Source organism: Pelodiscus sinensis, chromosome 1, assembly GCF_049634645.1.
Source record: "Pelodiscus sinensis isolate JC-2024 chromosome 1, ASM4963464v1, whole genome shotgun sequence".
NCBI lineage: Eukaryota > Metazoa > Chordata > Testudines > Trionychidae > Pelodiscus > Pelodiscus sinensis.
In genome coordinates, this window is record NC_134711.1 from 225,774,408 (window position 1) to 225,797,174 (window position 22,767).

At 42.2% G+C, this 22,767-nt stretch overlaps 1 protein-coding gene across 5 annotated transcripts in view; it reads left to right on the top strand.

The window, feature by feature from the left end:
* HERC2 (HECT and RLD domain containing E3 ubiquitin protein ligase 2) overlaps nucleotides 1–22,767 on the top strand; it is a 201,837-nt gene that overhangs the window by 81,045 nt on the left and 98,025 nt on the right. For 4 of the 5 annotated variants that reach the window (XM_075916267.1, XM_075916303.1, XM_075916295.1 and 1 more), the window contains exons 24-37: nucleotides 145–315; nucleotides 428–531; nucleotides 803–953; nucleotides 2,382–2,596; nucleotides 3,876–4,008; nucleotides 4,108–4,235; nucleotides 4,353–4,548; nucleotides 9,880–10,016; nucleotides 10,521–10,697; nucleotides 10,780–10,916; nucleotides 11,002–11,153; nucleotides 11,575–11,766; nucleotides 19,258–19,445; nucleotides 20,753–20,945. In XM_075916267.1, the coding sequence (XP_075772382.1) occupies nucleotides 145–315; nucleotides 428–531; nucleotides 803–953; nucleotides 2,382–2,596; nucleotides 3,876–4,008; nucleotides 4,108–4,235; nucleotides 4,353–4,548; nucleotides 9,880–10,016; nucleotides 10,521–10,697; nucleotides 10,780–10,916; nucleotides 11,002–11,153; nucleotides 11,575–11,766; nucleotides 19,258–19,445; nucleotides 20,753–20,945 (2,274 nt within the window). The remainder of the gene's footprint in view (nucleotides 1–144; nucleotides 316–427; nucleotides 532–802; nucleotides 954–2,381; nucleotides 2,597–3,875; nucleotides 4,009–4,107; nucleotides 4,236–4,352; nucleotides 4,549–9,879; nucleotides 10,017–10,520; nucleotides 10,698–10,779; nucleotides 10,917–11,001; nucleotides 11,154–11,574; nucleotides 11,767–19,257; nucleotides 19,446–20,752; nucleotides 20,946–22,767) is intronic. The other variant, XM_075916286.1, reaches the window with a different exon arrangement.

The window sequence follows — 22,767 nt, forward strand, 5'->3', positions numbered from 1 at the left end:
GCCAGTTGTGTTTGTGGGACACCTCACCTTCGCAGAATGTGTTGCTTTATAGAATTATCCTAGTGCAATTTTGTTAGTTTCCTTAAAAATAGCATTGGCAGTAAAATGCATGTAATAAATAATGTTTTTGGTTTTCATCAATAGGTTCATTTTTTACTGGCCAGAGCTGCAGAAATAACGAAGAGGTAACACTTATACGTAAAGCTGATCTAGAGAACCATAATAAAGATGGAGGTTTCTGGACAGTGATTGATGGGAAAGTGTATGATATAAAAGATTTTCAGACCCAATCTTTAACAGGAAATAGTATACTTGGTGAGTTTCAACTTCTAACTGCAGGGGCACAGATTTCTGTTTTGTTTTAAAATTAGGTGCTCTAAACATCTGTTTAGATATTACAGAACTACTAAATATTCTTTTTTTCTAGCTCAATTTGTAGGTGAGGACCCAGTTGTTGCTTTGGAAGCGGCCTTGCAATTTGAGGATACAAGAGAGTCAATGCATGCCTTTTGTGTTGGCCAATATATGGAGGTAAAAATATAATAGCACATCATATGTACAATAGTAAGTTATTTGGAGAAATTAGTTTTTCAGCCTGTAGGATTGATACCTAGGACCTGCAGCAAAAGCTTAGGTTATAAATGACTGATGTAGAGACAAAGTCATTCCACTTTGAAGGAAATTTAACTTATGATTGTATTAATAATTAATTTACCTCTTCAAAATAGGAAAAAAATAGCTTTGTTTTTAAACTCTTGTTGAAATTAACTTTTTGACTTAATCTGTCATTTCTTTTGTTTAGCCTGACCAGGAAGTGATTACAACACCAGATCTTGGCAGTCTGTCATCACCTCTCATAGATACAGAAAGAAATCTGGGGCTGCTTCTTGGACTGCATGCATCCTACCTAGCAATGAGCACACCACTTTCTCCTGTAGAGGTTGAATGTGCCAGTAAGCACAATTTGAATTTCAGTTAAATTAGAAGTAACAGATGGTGTACAGTACAGTTGCATGTTTCCCATACCATGTTTAAACCAGAGTAAAAGAAATTTAGCATTTTTTGCCTTATTTTCTTTTGGACATAGTCTAAACATTTCTTGTTCGTTTTTATCATTAGAAAACTTTTAATACTTCATTCTTCTCTTTGGCTGTTCCTCTCAGTTTTCTCCTTCTGTTGCAGACTTGTGGCTCTTTCACTTGTTAGTGTAATTAATTCACTTTTATTCAGATGATTAAATGCCTTTCTTTTGTGTATTTTCCTTGCTCTATAGTTTTTAGAACAGTGTGGTATGTGCTGTCTTCAAACCCTCACTTACTGACAGCAGCAGAAGTGAAAAAAGGAAAAATCCTTTATGTATCATTTCATTCCTTATCCTCACTACGTTCACTGTCTTCTCTCTTCTATTTAATATTTTTCTGCATGTCTTCTAAACCACTTTGGTTTACTGGTCTGAATTTCTTCTTTTAAAAGTCATTTCTTTAATGTGTGGAAGGGGACTAACCATGGAACCAATACTGTTTTTTCCAATTGAATTCAAGAACTTCAGAGGGAAAATAAATTAGTATTTTGTTTACAGTGCAGCAGAAATATGCATTAAGTAGTTTAATAGACTTCAGTGGGAGTACTGACATGTCTATGCATGTAAGACCTTGTAATGTCTCCCAATACTTACATCAAACTGTAACAGGCTTGCATGCTTCATGTACCTTTCTGTATACACTTCTGGGACCCGTCATGCATTTTTAAAAGGCTCAATCATGTATATGTCCGTTCTTGGCCAAGAATTGAACAAAATTCAAAGATGGGCTCGTTGATTATTTGAATAACTAGAATATCCAGAGTTTTAATCTTTAATGGTAACAAGACTATTGGAAGGGTGGTAAAACTTGGTGCTTCGAGGTTTAAATTGATCTCTTATTAGGGGTTAGGGTGAGTTCTTCATAAGGTGGAAGAGCAGACTCTAATGTTGACTCATTGTATCTCCTTCTGATGAATCTGTGTCTGTCTGCTGTCACATTGGACCAGGACCATGATTCTGTTCCAATATGGCTGCTGTTAGAATAGTTGCTAAAACTTTCATAGCTTCTTCATAGTTGGTGGCCTCAGGTGAGAATTGGCTCCTGTAACAGAATGGCTAAGATGTGACTTCACTTAATTTACAAATATTTTGTCAATTATTTTCTGATTTATCTTTGGTGAATTATTTATCTTCACCAAATATGTATGAAAGTATTCTAAATTTACTAATGTTTGCAAGTAAATTTATTTCTTTGTTTTAAAGAAGGATTTATAATAGGTAGCTTTAAAAGAAGGATTAGTGATAGCTTTGCCTGGCAGAAAAAACCCACACATCCACATGTTGTTTTCCCTCTTGTTAGAATGGCTGAAGTCCTCTATCTTCTCTGGCGGTTTGCAGACCAGTCAGATACATTACAGTTACAATGAGGAGAAAGATGAAGACCACTGCAGTTCTCCTGGAAACACTACTCCAAACAAATCCAAACTGTATTCCCATCGACTGACCTTGAGTGACCATTCCCAGCCATTTCTGCAAGCCATTGCAGATAACAATATTCAGGATCACACTGTGAAGGTAAAATCCTTAGTTTTTATCTTTACCAGGAAATAGTTTAAATGTGGCCATCAACAAGTGCTCTGAATTGTTGCTGGAGAAACAATTCAAAAGACACCAAAAGTGAAATGAGTGTTTCCAAACACTTACAGAATGTGTACTTGGTAGAGCAATTTCGGTTCACTGCCAGTTGTCAACTACATTTTCTGTTGCAACATTTGACTTGTGGTTCACCTGTTATCTGCCCTGACTTATAGCTGTTGCATATCAAGCCATAGTCACTAACCACTTACATCCTAACTAATGTATGATTCAATTGAAACTGATTTCCGTATGCAGTTTTTATTATGAATTCCAAGTGATTTAAACTTAATATTACTTGAAAGGAAATTGAATACTGTGTCTGTTCCATTTAAGCATTAGGGATGGTGTAAACCAGGGTTTGTTACCATTTGTACTAAGAATTATCTTCCAGTTAGAGGGAGGAGGTGCTGTGTACTTAGTGACCACAATCTATATCCATCTTTCTCAATGAGTGTCCTGCACTTTCACACTTATAGATTTTTTTTTTGTAATAGTATAGTTATTTTGCAGTAAATATAGAATGATTATGCAGCTATTGTGCTTAGGTTGTTTACTGATCTTGGCATACCTCCGTATGTCCCCACACAAGTGTCCATCTTCATTTCTATCCCCATGATTCCTATTCTGACCTCCTGTATCAAAATATAATTTTGAAATAATTATCTTTAGGAGGAAGTATTTAAGACTAGGCTTGGCCTAATAAGCTGGAGAAGATGTCAGAAGCAGTTTCAAATTTTGTTGCTATGTTGTGTAGGGTGAGAGCCCTCTGAGAGGCTATTTAATCTTGAGAATGACAGTAAGGTAGGGATGTTAAAAATTGATAGAGTAACTATGTAACTGCTGAAAATCTCAGTGGTTGCACAGTGTTTTGCAGTGAAGCCTCCCCAGGAGTGGGGCAGCTAGCCTGGCTCCTGGGGAGGTGACTTCACTGAGTGTAAGTGACATTGTTACCAGACAAGCATCCTCTTATCAGTTAAATAGTTGTTTACACTCAAACATCCCTACAGTAGTAAGGATTGCTGTTTGGTATAATAGTTTTTGTACTTCTAGTAAATTAGGCGATTCATGCCATGAATTGAGAATATCTGTAGCTTCTAAATGTATTTAGCCTAGGATATGATTGTATTTTCACTTGAGTGCTGGCTGTAGTGTTCTACGTTGTTATGCCCGGAGAGTGTGATATTACTTTTTCTTTGACTTTAATGTTTCTTTTTAGGACTTTTTATGTCAGGTAGAGAGATACTGCAAACAATGTCACTTGACAACACCAATCACATTTCCTCCTGAACATCCTGTGGAAGAAGTAGGCCGGTTACTCTTATGTTGTCTTCTAAAGCATGAGGATTTAGGTAAGTTGATGTAGCTGTTTCAGAACACCTTTTAAACAAATTTAACTCCCACCCTCCTCAATCTTAGAAATAGATATTAATGTGTTTTTTCTCATTCAGGTCATGTGGCATTGTCTCTAGTTCATCCTAGTACGCTGGGAGTTGATCAAGTCAAACACAGAACCTTACCAAAATCTGTAGTAGATGTGTGTCGTGTTGTATATCAGGCAAAATGCTCACTAATTAAGGTGAGCCTCTAACCAACTGTAGTTTAACTTCTTTTCAACCCTAACTATTAAAAATGACAATTGACTCCTGTTTTATTTGTATATTAAGTTTATAATCTGTTCCCGTTCCTGTTTTAGACACATCAAGAACAAGGCCGCTCTTACAAGGAAGTTTGTGCTCCTGTCATTGAACGTTTGAGGTTCCTGTTCAATGAATTGCGTCCTGCAGTCTGCAATGACATCTCCATAATGTCAAAGTTTAAACTTCTGAGCTCTTTGCCCCGATGGAGGAGGATAGCTCAGAAGATAATTCGAGAGAAAAGGAAAAGAAGAGGTAAGCGAATAGCAATACTTTAACAAAACAAAAGAACCAACTCCCCCCTCATAGCTTTGTGTATATGTAAGTAACACTTCTTTATTAGGACAGAGAGAGGGATGTAAGTGACTAGTCAACTATCTGATAAGCAAATGCTTATCTTTGATGTGTTCAAGTCACCAAGGTCTGATGAAATGCATCCTAGAATACTCAAGGAGCTGATAGCCAAAGGATCGGAAACCTCCTCTATCATCTTTGAAAAATCATGGAAGTCAAGAGAGATTCCAGAAGACTGGAAAAGGGCAAATATAGTGGCCATCTATAAAAAGGGAAATAAGAACAACCTGGGAAACTACAGACCAGTTAGTGCCAGGGAAGATAATGGAACAAATAATTAAAGAATTTAAATACAAACATCTGGAAGATAGTAAGGTGATAGGTAGCAACCAGCATGGATTTATAAAGAACAAGTCATGTCAAATGAATCTGTTAGCTTTCTTTGATAGGATAACAAGTCTTGTGGATAAGGGAGAAGTGGTGGACATGGTATACCTCAGTGTTTCTCAATCTTTTTTTTTTTTATAAAGTACCCTCTTAAAAAAAAAAAAAGTACCTCAGTACCTACAGTTTTCAGACACACAATTTCTTTTTCTGCCATTGCAACACGTTTGTTTAAACAACTTAATTGTAGCTGGGCAGGGGACGAAATTTTTGGGTGTAAAAAGTACAAAAATAATAAAGCTCGGTAAAACTTAAAAACAAAAATTCAGTTTTCTCCAAATTTCAGTTGTGTTGATGTACCTCCCAGACTTCTCTTGAGTACCTCTAAGGGTACTCGTACCACTGGTTGAGAAACACTGGTATACCTGGACTTCAGTAAGGCACTTGCTACAGTCTTCCGTGACCTAGATGGGGCTATCATAAGGTGGGTGCATAACTGGTTGGATAACCGTTGTCAAAGAATTGTGATTAATGGTTCGTAGTCATGTTTGAAGTTTATAGTAAGTGGAGTTTTGCAAGGGGTCTGTTTTAGGACTGGGTCTGTTCAATATCTTCAGCGATTTTGATGATGGCATAGAAAGTATGCTGCTTAAGTTTGCATATGATGCCAAGTTGGGGGAGGGGTTGCAAGTGCTTTGGGAGGACAGGATCAAAATTCGGAGTGATCTGTACAAACTAGAGAAATGGTCTAAGGTAATTAGGATGAATTTAATAAGGACAAATGCAAAATATTCCACTTAGGAAGGAACAATCAGTTTCACACATTCAAAATGGGAAATGACCGTCTAGGAAGAAGTACTGCTGAAAGGAATCTAGGAGTCATATTGGACCACAAGCTAAATGAGTCATCAGTGTGACACTGTTGCAAAAAAAAAGCAAACATGATTCTGGGATGCATTAACAGGTGTGTTGTGAGCATGACATGAGAAGTCATTCTTCTGCTGTACTCTATGCTAATTAGGTCTCAATTAGAGTATTCTGTCCAGTTCTCGGCACCACATTTCAAGAAAGATGCGGAGAAATTGGAGAAGATACAGAGAAGAGCAACAAGAATGATTAAAGGTCTAGAGAACATGGCCTATGAGGGAAGACTGAAAGAATTGGGCTTTGGCAAGGAGAAGACTGAGGGGGACATGGTAGTGGTTTTCAGATATCTAAAAGGTGTCACAAAATTGTTCTCTTTGGCCTCTGATAGGACAAGAAGCCATGGGCTTAAACTGCAGCACAGGAAGTTTAGGTTGGACAATAGGAAAAACTTCCTGTCAGGGTAATGAAACACTGGAATAAATTGCCTGGGAAAGTTGTGGAATCTCCATCAATGGAGATACTTAAAAGCAGGTTAGATAGATGTCTATCAGGGATGATCTAGATGATGCTTGGTCCTGCTATAAGGGTAGGGGATTGGTCTTGATGTTCTCTTGAGGTCCCTTCCAGTTCTAGTATTCTCTGTTTAGGAGAGAATCCTGGTTTACAGTCCTTTGGCTTCGCAAGGGAGCTACAGAACACAATTGAGGGAACTCCTCCCTTTCTCAGTGAATCTCCTTCTTCAACCAGAAGACTGATTCCTTACACTCCTTCAAAGACTCTAGGTGGTGGGCAGTGACTTTTACAGGGGGTCCACTTAATGAATGTTGATAAGTGGTCACAAGCAGTCTCCACCCTCGAATTTGTCCAGGGCTGGAGACTTTGAATTAAAACATATAGCAAAGGGCTCTAACCCCACTGCTTCTGCATTGCCTGACAGCTACCTAGGGTTGCTGCAACTATTTAAAGGGTTAGCAGCTCTGTGGGCCCTGTTTGGGGTAGTGTTTGTGAACCAGGAGCTATTTAAATAGGAACCTGCACCTGAGCCACCTCTTGGAAATTCAGTGTCACAGGCAGCAGGATATAAATAGAAAGTGGCTAGATGCGGTCGGCAGGGTTAATCCAAGTGTTAGGTGGGCTGGCTTCAGCCCCTGGGCCACATCTAGAGCCACCTTATGATCACTGAGCATTTCTATACCAGCACCCAAGAAGCAAATTCTATCAGCTGTTTCCTGAACAATGTTACAGAGATCCTCTGTGCTTCCTCCAGTGGCCTACTGAGCCTTGAACAAGTGTCAGGCTTCCACAGCCATATCTTCCTGGCCTGTTAACACAGTCCGTGATGCCACACAATTTTCATGTAAGCATTATTTCTGAGTGCATATAGAGAACTATCAACCAAGTTGCAACTCACCATTCTTGCAACTCACCTCCTTCAGGGGTCATCCAGCCTGGAGTGTGATAACATCCAGGACCCACATGTCCATTATCATTCAACATGGCTATATAGTTGAGTTCATGACACTACCTCATCCACATGTCCTGACATGATCCTGCCTGTGGGATCACTCTTGCGACAGTATCCTGGTCTTGGAAGTGGACTCCTTCCTACAGTAGAGGTGATAGAGCCTATGCCCATGTCCTGTCAAGTCATAGGGTCCTTCTTCATGAAATTCCTGGTATCCAAGAAAAAGAGAAGATGATCAGTCCTAAATCTCCATCATTTCAACCACTACATACACCAGCCAAAGTTCTGAGTATATGCTGTTTTCAGCCATTCTAGCCTCTCTTAAAAGAAGCACTCTGTTTACAGCTCTCAATATGAAAAACACTTACTTTGACATGAATTTCTACCCACCCACAAATAATTCCTGAAGTTTACTGTAGGCCCTCAGCACTTCCAATACAAGGTTCTACTATTTGGATTCACCACTGCTCCATGGGTTTTCACTAAAGTCTTCTCTGTAGTGGTGGCCTACCCATCATCAAGGGGTCCTCTTCTGTTATCTTGATGACTGGCTGCTGGAAGCATGATTCAGATATGAGGCTCAAGTATTGATTTTTCCAGTTGTTTTTACTCCTCTCTTCCCTGAGCACTAGTGTACGCCTCAAAAATTGATTTTGGACTCCACACACTCACTGGAGTTCATTTGGGCATGCACTGACATGATCTTTGCATGAGCCTACCTGCCACAGGGCAGGTTCTTGAACCACCTAGAATGGATTGCTTCTTTGACCTCCAATCCTTTGGTCCTGGCCAGAACTTGCCTTTCCCTTCTTGGCCATATGACCAGCATGCACATACATCACTGCCTTTGCTCATCTTTGCTTCAGCAGTCTACATCTGTGGCTATAGATAACACATTCTCTGATATTCAATTCAAGGAACACCTTACTGACTTTGTCTCCCCCCCCCCCCCAGGTTCCTTCCTCTCTTTGATATATAACCCCAGATCTGCTTTGCACTGGGAATGCCTTTCCTCCTATCCTCTTAAGGCAATGACCATGATTACAGATGCATCACTTCACAGATTGGAGTGGAAGGGGACACAGCTATGGATGAACATGACGCAAGGCACTCAGACTGCTTGGGAATCCAGGTTGCATATCAACATCCTAGAACCTCATATATTATGAAGAGCATACTGTGCATTTCTCCCATCCATCTGATCCTTCTATATTCTGTTGGACAGCACCATTGAAGTTTGCTATGTAAGCAAAGAAGGGGACGCAAGGTTGGGAGCACTTCGTGCATTACGTATTCACCTTTGGAAATGGTGCCTCAACCACAATATCCTGATGTCTGCAGCTTATCTGCTGAGGACTCTAAATATGATTGCAGATGCTCTCAGAAGGAATTTTGTGGCTGACCATGAATGGGTACTGTAAGACTCTGTGGTCATGGACATTTTTCACCTTGCGGACTCCATTCAGAGATTTCTTTTGGCACACATTTGGAAATACAGGTTGAACCTCTCTAGTCTGGCACCCTCTGGACCTGACCCATGCTGAACCACAGTATTTGCTGAACCATAGGAGGTTCATATTGTCTAGCAGCATTACCAATGATTCCATTGTTTAATGGGCACTTAGAAGACATCTGGGGTAAGTTTAGAGCTAAATAACAGCACAGAAAAATGAGAACCAGGATTGGTGGCTATAAAAAAACTTCATGGGACTGTGGGAAACTTGGCCCCACTTATGGTAAGTGGACATTCAGGTAACTAAAATCATGGATGTTTCTGGACTAGTGTGTGTCACACTAGAGAGGTTCAACCTATAGCTTTTTAATCATGTACAATTAGTCATCAGGGAGGCTGACACAACATAGCTTTCAGAAAAAAAAGTTAGAACTGTAATTACGTAGTATCTGGAAAACTGTATGCATTATACTAAAATAATTTTAGGGCTGATGACAGTTTCAGTTAAAATACTTATGCTTTTTACCACTGAGGTATTAACAAAGCCAATGGTAGCCTCAAGCAATTAATATTTTATAGTGGTTAAAGATGCAGTATGTGCAAATAAAACAGCTTCCCCCTTCCCGTTCCACCACATGATGTATGCTAAGCAAATTCAAAGGCTTCTGTTTGAAGTTATGCGTAATTAAACAGCTCTTGATGTGCACACTTCCATGAAATATTTTATCTGCCCTTATATTAACCATTATCTAGGTATGTAAGTGTGTAATGCATTTACCAACTAGTTGTTTCCAAAGCCATATGGAGATATGAAAGGAGAAATACCTTGTGATGTTAGATTTTAATTGGAGTTTCTTCTGTTGAGACTGCCCTACTTTTTCAGAATTGTTTGTTTAAATCCTCTTAACTCTAAAGTAGTTAAGTTTTTAATGGCAAAGTATTTCAAAGATAGCATAACCAAACCATCAGCAACAATCGTTTGTTACTTTGGTGTGTTTAAATCAAGTGGACACTTTTTATAATCAGCTTTTATATTTTTTACTGTGAATAGTCATGTATTTATTCTCTCTACATTGGAAAGATTTAGATTTGCATGTTGAGTAATTTTTAAAAAAATTTCTAGTGCCCAAAAAATCTGAGTCGGCAGATGTGGAAGAATCCAAAATTGGATATGAAGAAAGTGACTTAGAAGAGTCTTGTGTTGTACCCCACAGTCCTGTGTCTGTAGATAAAAGGCCCATACCAGCCAAGTCTCCTAAGGTAGAGTATCTAGCTATTGAATTGCTCTTCTGGGTAAAAGAGAACTATAGAGGAAAACCGTAAGACAGTCCAGTAATTCTTGCAGACACATTTGGAATAAGCAATTGTCAGCTTAATAAGTACAGTATGGCTTCTTCATGTTTTATTTACATTTGTAGTACGGTTTTAAAACATGCTTGTATGTCATGAGTTCTGAACTGCTGATGACATGAAGCTTCCTCTGATTTGTTCCTTGAAAGAATGTTCAACTCCTTGATTTCATTTCAGGGTAAATGAAGCTATTTGCTTTGTCTTAGTGTTTCAAGGTGAAATGGTGCTTAATGTATCTGAGCATGGCATTCATTACATCAATATATGAATCTTTTCCTTAGTTTGAAGTCTGATTTTAAAATATTTTTTTAATTTGGGGTGTGTGTGTGTGTGTGTGTGTGTGTGTGTGTGTATATAAAACCCTGTTTTCTTATTGAATTAATTTGCTTCATTTGATACTTTTTCCCCATCTAGCAGGATAAATGGCAACCACTTCTGAGTACAGTGACAGGTGTTCACAAATATAAATGGCTGAAGCAAAATGTCCAAGGCTTGTATCCCCAGTCTGCCCTCCTCAACACTATTGTTGAATTTGCCCTGAAAGAAGAGCCAGTGGATGTAGAAAAGATGAGAAAATGTTTATTGAAACAGGTAAAATGAGTAAATATGGATTTTTATGCTTAAGCATTATGACATAAACATATCAATAAATGTTGTTTTTTATTGATTGCAGTTAGAAAGAGCAGAAGTTCGTTTAGAGGGGATAGATACAATTCTGAAATTGGCAACTAAAAGCTTCTTACTTCCATCTGTGCAATATGCTATGTTCTGTGGATGGCAGAGGCTTATTCCAGAGGGGATCAGTATAGGGTAAACAGTCTTTTTTCACTTTTATTAAATTTCTGACTGTAGGGGTTGGGAGAATGTAAACATTTTTTCCCCTATCTTTATTAAGGGAACCTCTCACAGACTGTTTGAAGGATGTTGATCTGATCCCACCATTTAATAGAATGCTGCTTGAAGTAACTTTTGGGAAGTTGTATGCATGGGCTATTCAAAATGTCCGGAACATCTTATTGGATGCTAATGTCCAATTTAAAGAACTAGGTGAGCTTCTGTCTTAGCCTTTGTTGTTGTTGAATCAAAAAACTCTAGTTTAAATATAATTGCTTTCATTCATGTGCGGAACAGCACATTTTAATGTCTTGCTCTTTCTTCAAGGTGTTGAATATTTTTATATAAATGTGTCCTTTCTCTTCCTTTTCCCCCCACCTTCCCACCCCAAATTAAGTTTGAGTTTCTAATATTTAGGACTATGTTCTTGGTTTCCTGATAGGTTACAGCACTTAAATAACCAGTTACTACTCTGTATATCTTGGAACTTCCATTTTGGAGGTTCCTTAAGCCAAGGGTAATGTATGATTATTTTAAACTGTTTAAATTTATAATCTATTTAACGGTAGCCTTTATGCATTAATTTGCTCTGCATTATTTATATTTACTTAAAGGTATCCTAATTCTGAACTAGGTATCCAGCCTGTTCCTCTGCAAACCATTACTAATGAGAATGCTGCTGGACCAAGTCTTGGGACAATTCCACAAGCACGTTTTCTGTTGGTTATGCTCAACATGCTGACCCTGCAGCATGGTGCCAACACCTTGAACCTCCTTCTCAACTCTGGCATGCTAGCATTGACACAAACCACTCTGCGACTAATAGGTATGAAATCTTCAAGTTCTTTGTTTCTAAGAATATATGTTTTGAACAATGAATTATTTCATAGGTTTTAACCGCCACTGCATTGTAAGTAGGAAGACAGCTTCACTGGTTAAGAACTGGTGATCTGGGCTGCTTGGTTATAGTACTACCCAGTTTGTAAAAACGTGCCATTGATGTGGAGGGGAAGATTGACACATGCTCTTTTCCCAGGTGTGACTGGAGTCTTATGAAGAATCTTTCTTTGACAGTTCTTGTTATAGTCTGTGGGAGTTGTAAAAACATATATTGTTTCATTTAGTTTGTTGCTGTGTGAGCTTCCCTTTTATCCATAGTGATTGGAAGAGTTCTAGCATTTTGCTGTAAGCTTCATTCATTCATAAGAATTTCTGGAGAATTAAGTGTAATAGTGAAAGCTATTCGGCTTTGGTTTTAACCCCCAGTCCCTTGTACAATAGAAAAAATATTATGACAGGTTTATTTAACTTTTTCAGATTCTTATAAAACTTCATGGACAACAAAAGAAGAAACTATTTCTGGTGCACTCCTTTCCTGCTGTGTCTGCCCCCACTACTGTTGCAAAGGAAAAAAGTCCTAAAGATAAACATGAACTATACAAAGATGTTTTATTTGAAGTACGCTTCAGCAGTCTCCAATGATGAAATTATGCCATTTCTGTTCTGTTCAGAACCTCATTTTGTTTCAGTGAGAGCTAAGAAGGAAGGCTTCTCCAAAGCAGGCCTTTTCAATAGAAAGGAAAATCCTAGCATTCACCTTTTGTTCTTTGCTGCTAGTTAAAACAACCAAATCTTGGCAGCAAAAGTTTGCCTCCTTAAGATGATCCACTGGAGGAAAACTTCATAGTTCTTCTTTGAACAATGTCACTGCAAGTGCTACACTGTTGTTGTTGGGTTGTTTAAGTGCTACAGGTCGGAGTTTTTATAGCAGTAGCTGGTTGGGCTGGGAATGCATGCATGTAGGTGCCTTGTGTTCACACCTTTGCCCCTCACATGTGTGGCCTGACCCTCCTCAGTTCCTTCACTACTGCCCTCTGTTGCAGATGGAGCTCAGCTTCGCTTATCTAATCAGAGTAGAAAAAATAGTTCAAGTTAGTTCGTTTGATCCATGATTCGCTCTTAATATTGTTGTTCTGATTGTTTAAGACAAAAAAGAACAAAAATGAAAAAAACAGTTTGAATGGTAGAGAAGGAAGTAGGCCATGGCCTCTTGTTTTTTCTCGTTTAGTTTTGTTCCCTGTGCCTTGATGGGCTCCCCCAGCTTCAAGAACTGTGACACTCATTGCAAACTGATGCTAGTCTCCAATGGGCACTCTTCATGCGTTTGATACTTGGGGGACTCGCATGTTCCTCAAAAATGCACCCACTGTTGCCGTCTCACTGCAAGACCCCAGTAAGACAGGGAGCTAAGGCTCAGAATGCTTTTTTTCGATAAGGCATTGCAACCCTTGGAGCCTCATGCACCAATAGCCCAGCCTGAGCCCTCTAAGGCCCAGAAGAGGCAAACCAGTTCTCCATTGACAAAGTCTTCTGCCAAATGGAATGTGTGTCTGGCAAGATTCCCTTCCAGCCACTCTGTCTACTAGACTCAGCGCAGGGAACAAACTGGGGACACAATCATGTCAATCTCTGCTTAGTGAATTTCCAATTTGATATTGTCATGCATCACTTGGTGCCATTCCCTACAGAAAAAGACGCTGCTAGCTCCATGTAGAGCGCATTTCACCCATGCTATGTCAATGTCTATGGTGTTTCTGAGTGAGACTTCACAAAAAGACATTTGCCGTACAGCTACTTGGTCATCTGAACACACCTTTGTGAGACACTATGCCATCTTACCTCAACCACTGACTGATGTTTCACTAGGCACAGCAGTCTTCATCCGCCGACTGGTGACTCCAAAGCTCACCTTCCTTACGATCATGCCTCAGCATTTCAAAGTGGCAGCATCTCACAGCTGAGCCCGGGTTCCAGTGTGGCATTTCCACAGAACCTGGGATCAGCTGGGGAGTCCCCAGCTGACTCCTGGTTCTGTTAACCCTGGCATTTCAAATGGGCAGCACGGCATGGAGTACCCCGCTGACCCCAGGCTTGTGCTTCCTTTTGCAATGCACAAGAGCCTTTGCTGGGGACTCTCATACATTTCAAAGCTGGCGTGCCACGTGCAGCCTGGAGTCAGCAGGCCTTCCCCTTGGCCCCGGGCTGCATGCAGAGTTCTGCATTTCTCCTTTGAAATGTACAAGAGTCCCCAGTGGGGGGGGGGGGGGGGGGGGGGTTGTACATTTCAAAGGAGGAATCCGGAAGTGCCCATCGACTACTTGACTAGTAAAATAACCGATTAGTTAACATCCCTACTCCATGACCATCATGATGGATGCCCCTCTCCTGGTTTAGGGGGCTCATTCAGGCCCTCTCATGACTCAAGGACAATGGTCCCTGTAAGAATCCAACCTGCACATAAATGTATTGGAGGACAGGGCGGTATTCTACGCATGCCAACATTTTCTACATCTCATATACAACAGCACCGTTCAGAGTTTTATGGACAACCACACTACATCAACAGACGGGGCGGGGGGGGCGGCGCACATCTTGCTGTCTGTGCATGGGGGCTGTCTGCTTCTGGACTTGGTGCATAACACTCGACCTATACCTACAAGCCTTCTACCTTCCAGGCAAGGACAATCTCACTGCTAACGACCACTGCAGGAATGTCATCTCCAATCACAAATGGGAAATGGACTCCAGGATCCTCCATCAACTGTTCACCCATTGCGGGTTCCCCCACAGTGAACTTGTTTGCAGCCAATACCAACAAGAAGCGTTGACAATATCCTCCCTGTGTAGGCATTGGCACGCAGTCCCTGTGGGACATGTTCACAATAAATGGAATGCACTGCCCCTCTATGCCTTCCCTTCAGTCCTGCTCTTCCCTCAAGTGGTCAACAAAATAAGATTGGACGCAACCACAGTAATCTTTATTGCTCGGGAATGGCCAAGGCAGACATGGTACACCTATCTGCTTCAGATGTTCACAAGAAGACCATGGCTCCTTCCACTGCTTCCTCATCTCCTGACTCAGAAGAGCCGGCATCTTCACTATCCATGCCTATAGGCACTCCACCTCCAAGCATGGTTCCTCAATGGCTCACCTCAGTAGAAGCAACGGTCATGATCAGGTCAAACAAATCTTACTGAACAGTCATGGAATAACAACCAGAAAATCATCTTTTTACAAGTGGCAAGGTTTTCATGGTAGTTAGGAAAAGAAGCCTAGAACCAGCTACTGTGCGCATAGTTTGGCATTCTACAGTACATCTTAGAGCTAAAGGAGTGGGGGTTTTCGTTCAGCTCTTTAAAGGTCCACTTGGCAGCCATTACAGCTCTTCATCAGCCTATCAATAATAAATCCGTTGTTACCTATTCAACAACCAAACGTTTCCTAAGGGACATATGGAATACTTACCCACCGAGCATGCCTCATGTTCCAGTCTGGGACCTCAACTTAGTCCTTTGGTCTGTTACTTGTAAACCATTTGAGCCTATGACAACATCTTCCACCTCTCTATGAAGGTGGTCTTACTGGTGGCCATCACGTTCGCCAGGAGGGTAAGCGAAATTGGTGCTGTCATTGCACATCCTTCTTTCATAGTAGTCCACACCGGTAAGGTTGTTCTCCATCCTCACCCTGCGTTCCTCATGAAGGTTCCCACTCCCTTTTACTACAATGAGCCCATAAATTTACCTGTTGTCTGTCTTAAGCCTCACACCAATAACAAGGAGACTACACTGTACACTCTGGATGTCCAGAGGAGATTGCCTTTTACTTGGTCAGAACTAAACAGATCTGCAAGTCAAACAACTCATTTATTTCCACCACAGAGAGATTGTTGGGCATGCCAATTTCCACCCAGAGAATATCCAGGTGGATAGCGGACTGTATCAAACTAGCCTATTCCACTTGTGACCAAGCTCCTCCATTGCATCTACAGGCGCATTCAACAAGAGCCATGGCGGCCTCTACAGCTTACCTAGATGGCATCTCACTCATGGACATATGCAGATCCGCAATGTGGTCCTCTGCTCACACTTTTGTTAGACACTGTGCTCTGGACAGTCACCCCTCCCGGGGTAACCAGTTTGGACACACTATCCTAACTGCTGTGCGCAATAAGTAACTGAAGCGCCTACCTCCATCCCGGGTACTGATTCATAGTCATTTAAGGTGATGCACCCACAGGGACAATCATTTTGAAGAACCTCCGTTACTGCACAAGATGAGTAATCCTCTCCTCGTTTTAAGTTCTGTTTGGTGTCTGTTTCCCAAATGTTTCAGTAAATTGGACAAGAGTGCATGGTGAAGTGAGTGTGAAGTTTCTCTAGTTTGCCTGTTAATCTCACGGGGCAGCTATGTCAGGAATACAGACCCACATCACATACTCAATGAGGATATTATTTGATTGATTCTTCATTGTTCAATATAAAGTCCCATATCTGGAAGCCAGTATGAGCTTCATTCAGTACTCAACTGAATATAGCTCATACTCTTCCTGTGAAGAATTCTGTAAGGAAGCAATTTGACCCTTAGCTTTCACCTTTCCCAAGCATTGCATGTGCCTGAGGTTGTCCTTTGAGGAAAGGACAACTCAGCAGTGTCCAACTCAGCAGTTCCCCCCCCCCCCCCCTTCAAAAAACAAAAACAAACAAAAAAACCACCCCAACCAAAACCTTTACTCTTCCTTGAGAAATGGAGATTACTTTTCTATCCTCCTTTGTTTTCTGCTACATCTACAATACAGCAGAGAGTTGACTTAAGCTACACAACTCCAGCTACATGAATAACGTAGCTGGAGCCAATGTATACCTTAAGTTGAGTTACCATGGGCTCTATACCATGGAGGGTGGACAGGAGAAACTCTTCCATCAACTTCCCTTTTCTTGTCTGTGATAGAGCAGTTGGGTGGACTGGAGAGTGATCTGTGATGGATTTGACAGGTCTCACTAGACCTGCTAAATTGACCACTGATCTATCGGTTTCAAAGCTTCGATCTAACCTTTAGGATAGATGTAGTCTTACGTTCCACTCTCCTTTTTGCATTTATTTTTCACTATTTCCTACTTCCTTGAGGTGATGGACTGAATAAGGTAACAGACAAAGGAAAACTTGTTACCTACCCATTGTCATTTCCCCCCTCAAGCTGGACCTGTCCATACTTTCCCATTGAGGGGAGTATGTATAGTTTAATTGTGATTTCATGTTAGGTTTTTTCTGCAACCCATCACTGAAGTATTCAAATAGTTTCCCTGCAAAATAGATTGGTAATACAGTAAACTTCCGATAATACGGCACCTTTAGAACCCAGGGGTTCTGGATTATCAGATATGCCAGACTATCAGAAGGGGGGGGGCTATGAGGGGTCTGGAGTGGGTTGGGAGGGGGTGCCACCCCAGACCCCTCATAGCCCTCTCTTACGATAGTCTGGCTCTGCCCCAGGCGTCCCTGATTCAGCTGCTGCTGGTCAGTTTCAGCAGCAGCTGAATCGGGGATGCCTGCAATAGAGCAGCTGGGGTGCTGCCGGGTTGGTCCCGCAGCGCCGAGGGGCGGTGCTACGGCACCAACCCAGCAGCACCCCAGCTGCTCTTGGGGACGCCTGGGGCAGAGTAGCTGGAGTGCTGCCGGGTTGGTCTCGCAGCGCCAAAGGACGGCGCAGCGGGACCAACCCGGCAGGACCCCAGCTGCTCTGCCCCAGGGGTCCCCGATTCAGCCGCTGCTGAAACAGATCAGCCGGGGCAGAGCTGCTCTGCCCCGGGCTTCCTGGAATCAGCCACTGATCTGTTTCAGCAGCGGCTGACTTGGGGACCCCTGGGGCAGAGCAGCTGGGGTGCTGCTGGGTTGGTCCCGCAGTGCTGAGGGGTGGCGCTACGAGACCAACCCTGCGGCACCCCAGTTGCTCTGCCTCAGGCGTCCGGATTCAGCCTGCTGGTGAAACTGACGCTGCTGGTCAGTTTCACCAGCGGCTGAATCGCGACACCTGGGGCAAAGTAGCTGGGGTGCTGCCGGGTTGGTCTCGTAGCGCCACCCCTCAGCACTGCGGGACCAACCTGGCAGCACCCCAGCTGCTCTGCCCCAGGGGTCCCCAAGTCAGCCGCTGCTGAAACAGATCAGTGGCTGATTCCAGGAAGCCCGGGGCAGAGCAGCTCTGCCCCGGCTGATCTGTTTCAGCAGCGGCTGAATCGGGGACCCCTGGGGCAGAGCAGCTGGGGTCCTGCCGGGTTGGTCCTGCAGCGCTGTCCTCTGGCGCTGCGGGACCAACCCGGCAGCCCTCCAGCTGCTCTGCTCCCGGCTTCCCCGATTCAGCTGCTGGTCAGTTTCAGCAGCAGCTGAACAGGGGAAGCCTGTCCGGCTGCCCCAGCACTTCCGGGTTCCTGATGGTGCCGGACCATCAGGAGTCCCGGAGCATTGGATGCCGGACTAATGGAGTTTTACTGTAGTATGGCTCTTTGTGGACTCTCTCATTTTTCTCCCTTTTTTCACATTGGTGTCATCACCTATTGTTATGTTATGATAATCCTTACTGAGGAGATAAGCAGTACCTGAGCTCAGAGCACTTGAATTTCTGATCTCAAAACAATGGTGGATTATGGGGAGAGAATTTAAATGTATAAGTTTACTTAGACTTTTGTATACAAATGGTAAATTTATTAGTAAGTTATTGAAAGGCTCACACTCACTTTTACCCCACAACAACCAGATTTTATCTACAATACAGCAGAGAGTTGACTTAAGCTTGTCTTGCTGCATTCATTTCTTTCTAGATGAAGTCTGAAAATAGTCTAGGAATGTGAACTCTTACATTGATAGGTTATTTTTTCACTTGAATGATCCAAATTCCCTTTCTTCATCACTATTGCTACATTTACATTATATGAAGGTTAAATAGTACTTGTTCTTTTCTCCAAAATTACCCTTAGCTGTGCTTCTAGCTCTGTTTACTAGGAGTGAGACTGGGTTTTTTGAAACGTTTTCATGTGCTTATACTTCTAGCTGAACCTGTAGACTATCATGTACAGATTTCTGGTTTCGTGTTGCTATATTACTGTGCAACAGTTGATTGACTGTATCTTTACCAACAGCTCTGCAACCATTTTCTAGTGCTTTTTCACTGGTCAAAAAATAGTAGTTAAGATGTGTGTAACATATTCTACCTCTAGACCTGCGTGGATGCTGGACCTCATCACCCTAGTATTTCTTCCATCCGTCTGTATTATTTTAAACAAAAAATGTGGTATGATGACCTTTATTTTCAAAACCCTAATTTCAGAATTTTTAAAAACTAGAATGATTATACCACTTGTTAACTCCTGCCTTCTGAATACTAACTTCTCATTTTAGGTGTTAATGTGATAAGTACTAGTGTGACAAAGGTAATGTCTTAAGTTTCAAGCGATCTTTGTTTCTTATGGACGTTTCCTTTAGGGCCTAGTTCTGACAATGTTGAAGACGATATGATTGCCTCTTCTCGGGGAGCTTCAGCCACAGTTTTGGAAGAGTCAAGGAAGGAAACCACACCAGTTCAACTCCCTGTGTCGGGGCCAGAGTTGGCAGCTATGATGAAAATTGGCACCAGGGTGATGAGAGGGGTAGATTGGAAATGGGGTGATCAGGTACAAAATTGTGTTCCAGTTTCGTTTTGTAATATGTTTTATCAGTCTACCAGCAGTATTACTGGACTCATTAAGTCAATGACATCATTTACAAGTTATTAGACAACAAAAAGCCAAGTACGTAACATGATACAAGTAGAACCTTTAAAAAACCAGGACTCTCTGGTCTGGCAACATCCATTGTCTGGCAGAGAGCCCTGGTGGCCAGGAGTCAGGCAGGAGGACGAGTGGTCAGCCAGGGCTGGGATTCCAGCAGCCCTGCTATAGTGGGGAGAGGATGTGGAGAGGGCAGCAGCCCTGCCAGGGCTGGAGGCTGTGGGGGGAAGGGGAGAGGGGTGAGGGAAGACCAGAATTGACCTCCCCTGGTCTGGCAAACTCCCTCGTTTGGGACCAGGGAGGTCCAACCTTTAATAGATCTAATTTTTATCTGTAGAGTAAATTCTTTTTCATTGTAACTTTCCTCTATTAATAATCACTAAAAGGAAGCAGGTTCAATTGTTCAGTTGAGTGCAGCATCATGGAAATGCATCTGGTGTAAGGAACTTGGACAATGTGTTAAATGTTTTATTGTATTTTTTAAAATAGCAATGTTGCTTATTGCTGATTGCCATCTGAATTAAAAATAATTCTAATCTGAAAATATTTTATATGACATTTCTAGGATATGAAAGTGAAAATATTCCAAGAGTTTTGAAAAAATACTTTGGGTTATTTTATTTTACAGTACATGCTAGGGATGTTGGGTACCGTGTAATTGAATAATTGGTGTAATCGCACAAAATATTATCAGTTACACAATTATTCAATAGTCCCCAAGGTCAGGGTTGGCAGCCAGTGTGCCCTGGTCCCCACTCCCAGGGTACCCCCATCCATCCCATGCTGCTGCCTCTGTATCAAAGGCAGCAGCACAGGATGGCAGGCAGGAGCTGGCCTGCAAGGGGAGCCAGTTTAAAAAGAACAGCTACCTGTGCAGCCAGGCTCCTGCTCTGACATCCGTGTCTGTGGGAGGCCCGAGCTCCCCATGGACAGAAGCTGTGCTGGCTCCCCTGAGGCACTGGCTCCTGCCTTCTCTCCTCTTCCCCCCCTATTTCCTCTGATAGATGCAGAAAGGGGGTAATATATGTGGTGTCAACAGGGTTAACCAATAAACCTCTTTTTATCAGTTAAGCATGTAGTTGACTACATGCTGACATCCCTAGGTATGTGCTCTCACAAGTTTGGTGGTTAGTGAGACATTGTATAACAGAGTCCATCCCATTATTGGCATGGATTTGAATTATTTGTTGACTGAGCATCTCTTCTTTCAGGATGGGCCCCCTCCAGGCTTGGGTCGTGTGATTGGAGAACTGGGAGAGGATGGCTGGATTAGGGTTCAATGGGACACTGGCAGTACAAATTCTTACAGAATGGGAAAGGAAGGAAAATATGATCTCAAACTGGCTGAGCCACCACCTGCAGCTCAACCCACAGCAGAGGATTCTGATACAGAGGATGATTCTGGTAAGAAAAAGTACTTGGGTAAAACTGAGGCAGACCTCTTTCTGAATCTTCAGTGTTAAGACTTTGTAAGATCAGCAAAACCCATTTCACATCAGGAAAAAAATTATCTGAAAAGCTTTTTCTTTAATTTGGTGTAAATTTATATGTGGCGGATGTACCTCTTACAACATAGCCAAAGCTATTTTGAAGGGATTGGAAGGTGGGTTTGCATGGCATCTGCTGAGCATGCATTTCGGAAGGAGGGGAACGCAGCACTGAAATCATCGCAGTTGGTCAGTGTCATGGCAGGCACATCTGAATATGATGGTGATAATTCTAGTGCAGGAATTGTAATAAATATTCCTATGAAGTGTCTTGTTTGTCACATCTGTCTTTTTTGGAATTACTCTGAATTTCATCTTTTTGAAATGTGTGTTATGGAGTAAATGATGCTGTGGAAAGAGCTTGGAAATATGCACTGGTATTACATGATGACTTGCAATTTATACCATAGTAGTTGAAATATAGGATGCTTTCCATAATAAGCATTACAAAAATAATCTTCAAGTAGTGCCCTGATGGATTCTCTACTTCAGGCGTTTCATTGTCTCTTGTGTACCTGAAGAGAGATGCTATGCTAGCAATGCTTGTTTGACCTGCTCATGTGCCCTATGCCTCCCATGTGCTGGACCCTGAGGCCATATTGGGATGTATAGGTGAACCAGCGTTACTTGCTTCTGTACTGTCTTGGCCTGAGACAGAGCTCTAGCATGCTCACATTGAGTGTGCCTCCACTATTTGGTATTTTTCTTATAGTTTAAGATTGCTTAGTACAGTTTATTGTTAATATTAGTTCTAGTTAGTGATTTTTAGTAGCAAGAGGATTAGTATTTTTCCTTCCTCTCTTTCTCCTTGAGGAACTTGGTCTTCCTGGCATCATATGCCTGGCTTGCCAGGCTACTTTTCACCAGGAATCAGTCTGTGTGTTAGTTATTTAGGGGAGTACCATGTCTTCATGACTGCTTATTTCCTGCCAAATAGCTACATGTGACTAGCACCCCAGCTGCTTTGCCCCATGGCTTTCCCAGGTCTGCTGCTGCTGAAACTGACGAGCGGCGGACTTGGGGAAGCCATGGGCAGAGCAGCTGGGTTGCTGCCTGGTTGGTCCCGCAGCGCTGCCCCTCACCTCCCTGCTCGGCGCCCGGTAGCACCCCAGCTGCTCTGCTCTGCAGCTTCCCCAAGTCCGCTGCTGGTCAGTTTCAGCAGCGGCAGCAGCAGACTTGGGAAAGCAATGTGGAGCAGCAGACTTAGGGAAGCGGTGCGGAGCAGCTCCAATTGTCCGGCTGGCTGAAGCGTTTCCGGGTTCCAGTTGGTGCTGGACTGTCGGGAGTGTTGGACCACTGGATGCCAGACAATTGGAGTTTTACTGAATATGGCTTCCATACTTGCATTTTCAAAGCACTACATTATAAGTCATGCTGTCAAATCTGATGTGGAAGTTTGTACTGCAGTACTGTCTTCAGTTCCAATGTTCTCTCTGGCTTCAGGAGAAACTTCTCAAAAGTTACTTGAAGTGAAGAACCCACAGAGATAGTACTTGAAGAAGAGGTTACTCATCTTGTGCACTAACTTCAGTTCTTTGAGGTGTGTCCCCCTGAAGGTGTTCCCAATATTCCTCTCTGCTTTAGACTGTCCTCTGTGATGAATGGATTGAGAGAGATTTGTTTGCACATCTTATAACCTCAGTGTCCACTGTGAGGAGGCATAAGGCACACACATATGCCAAACAGCACTACTAGTGGAAAATCTCTAATCAAAGGTTCAAGAGTTTCATGTGCACCTG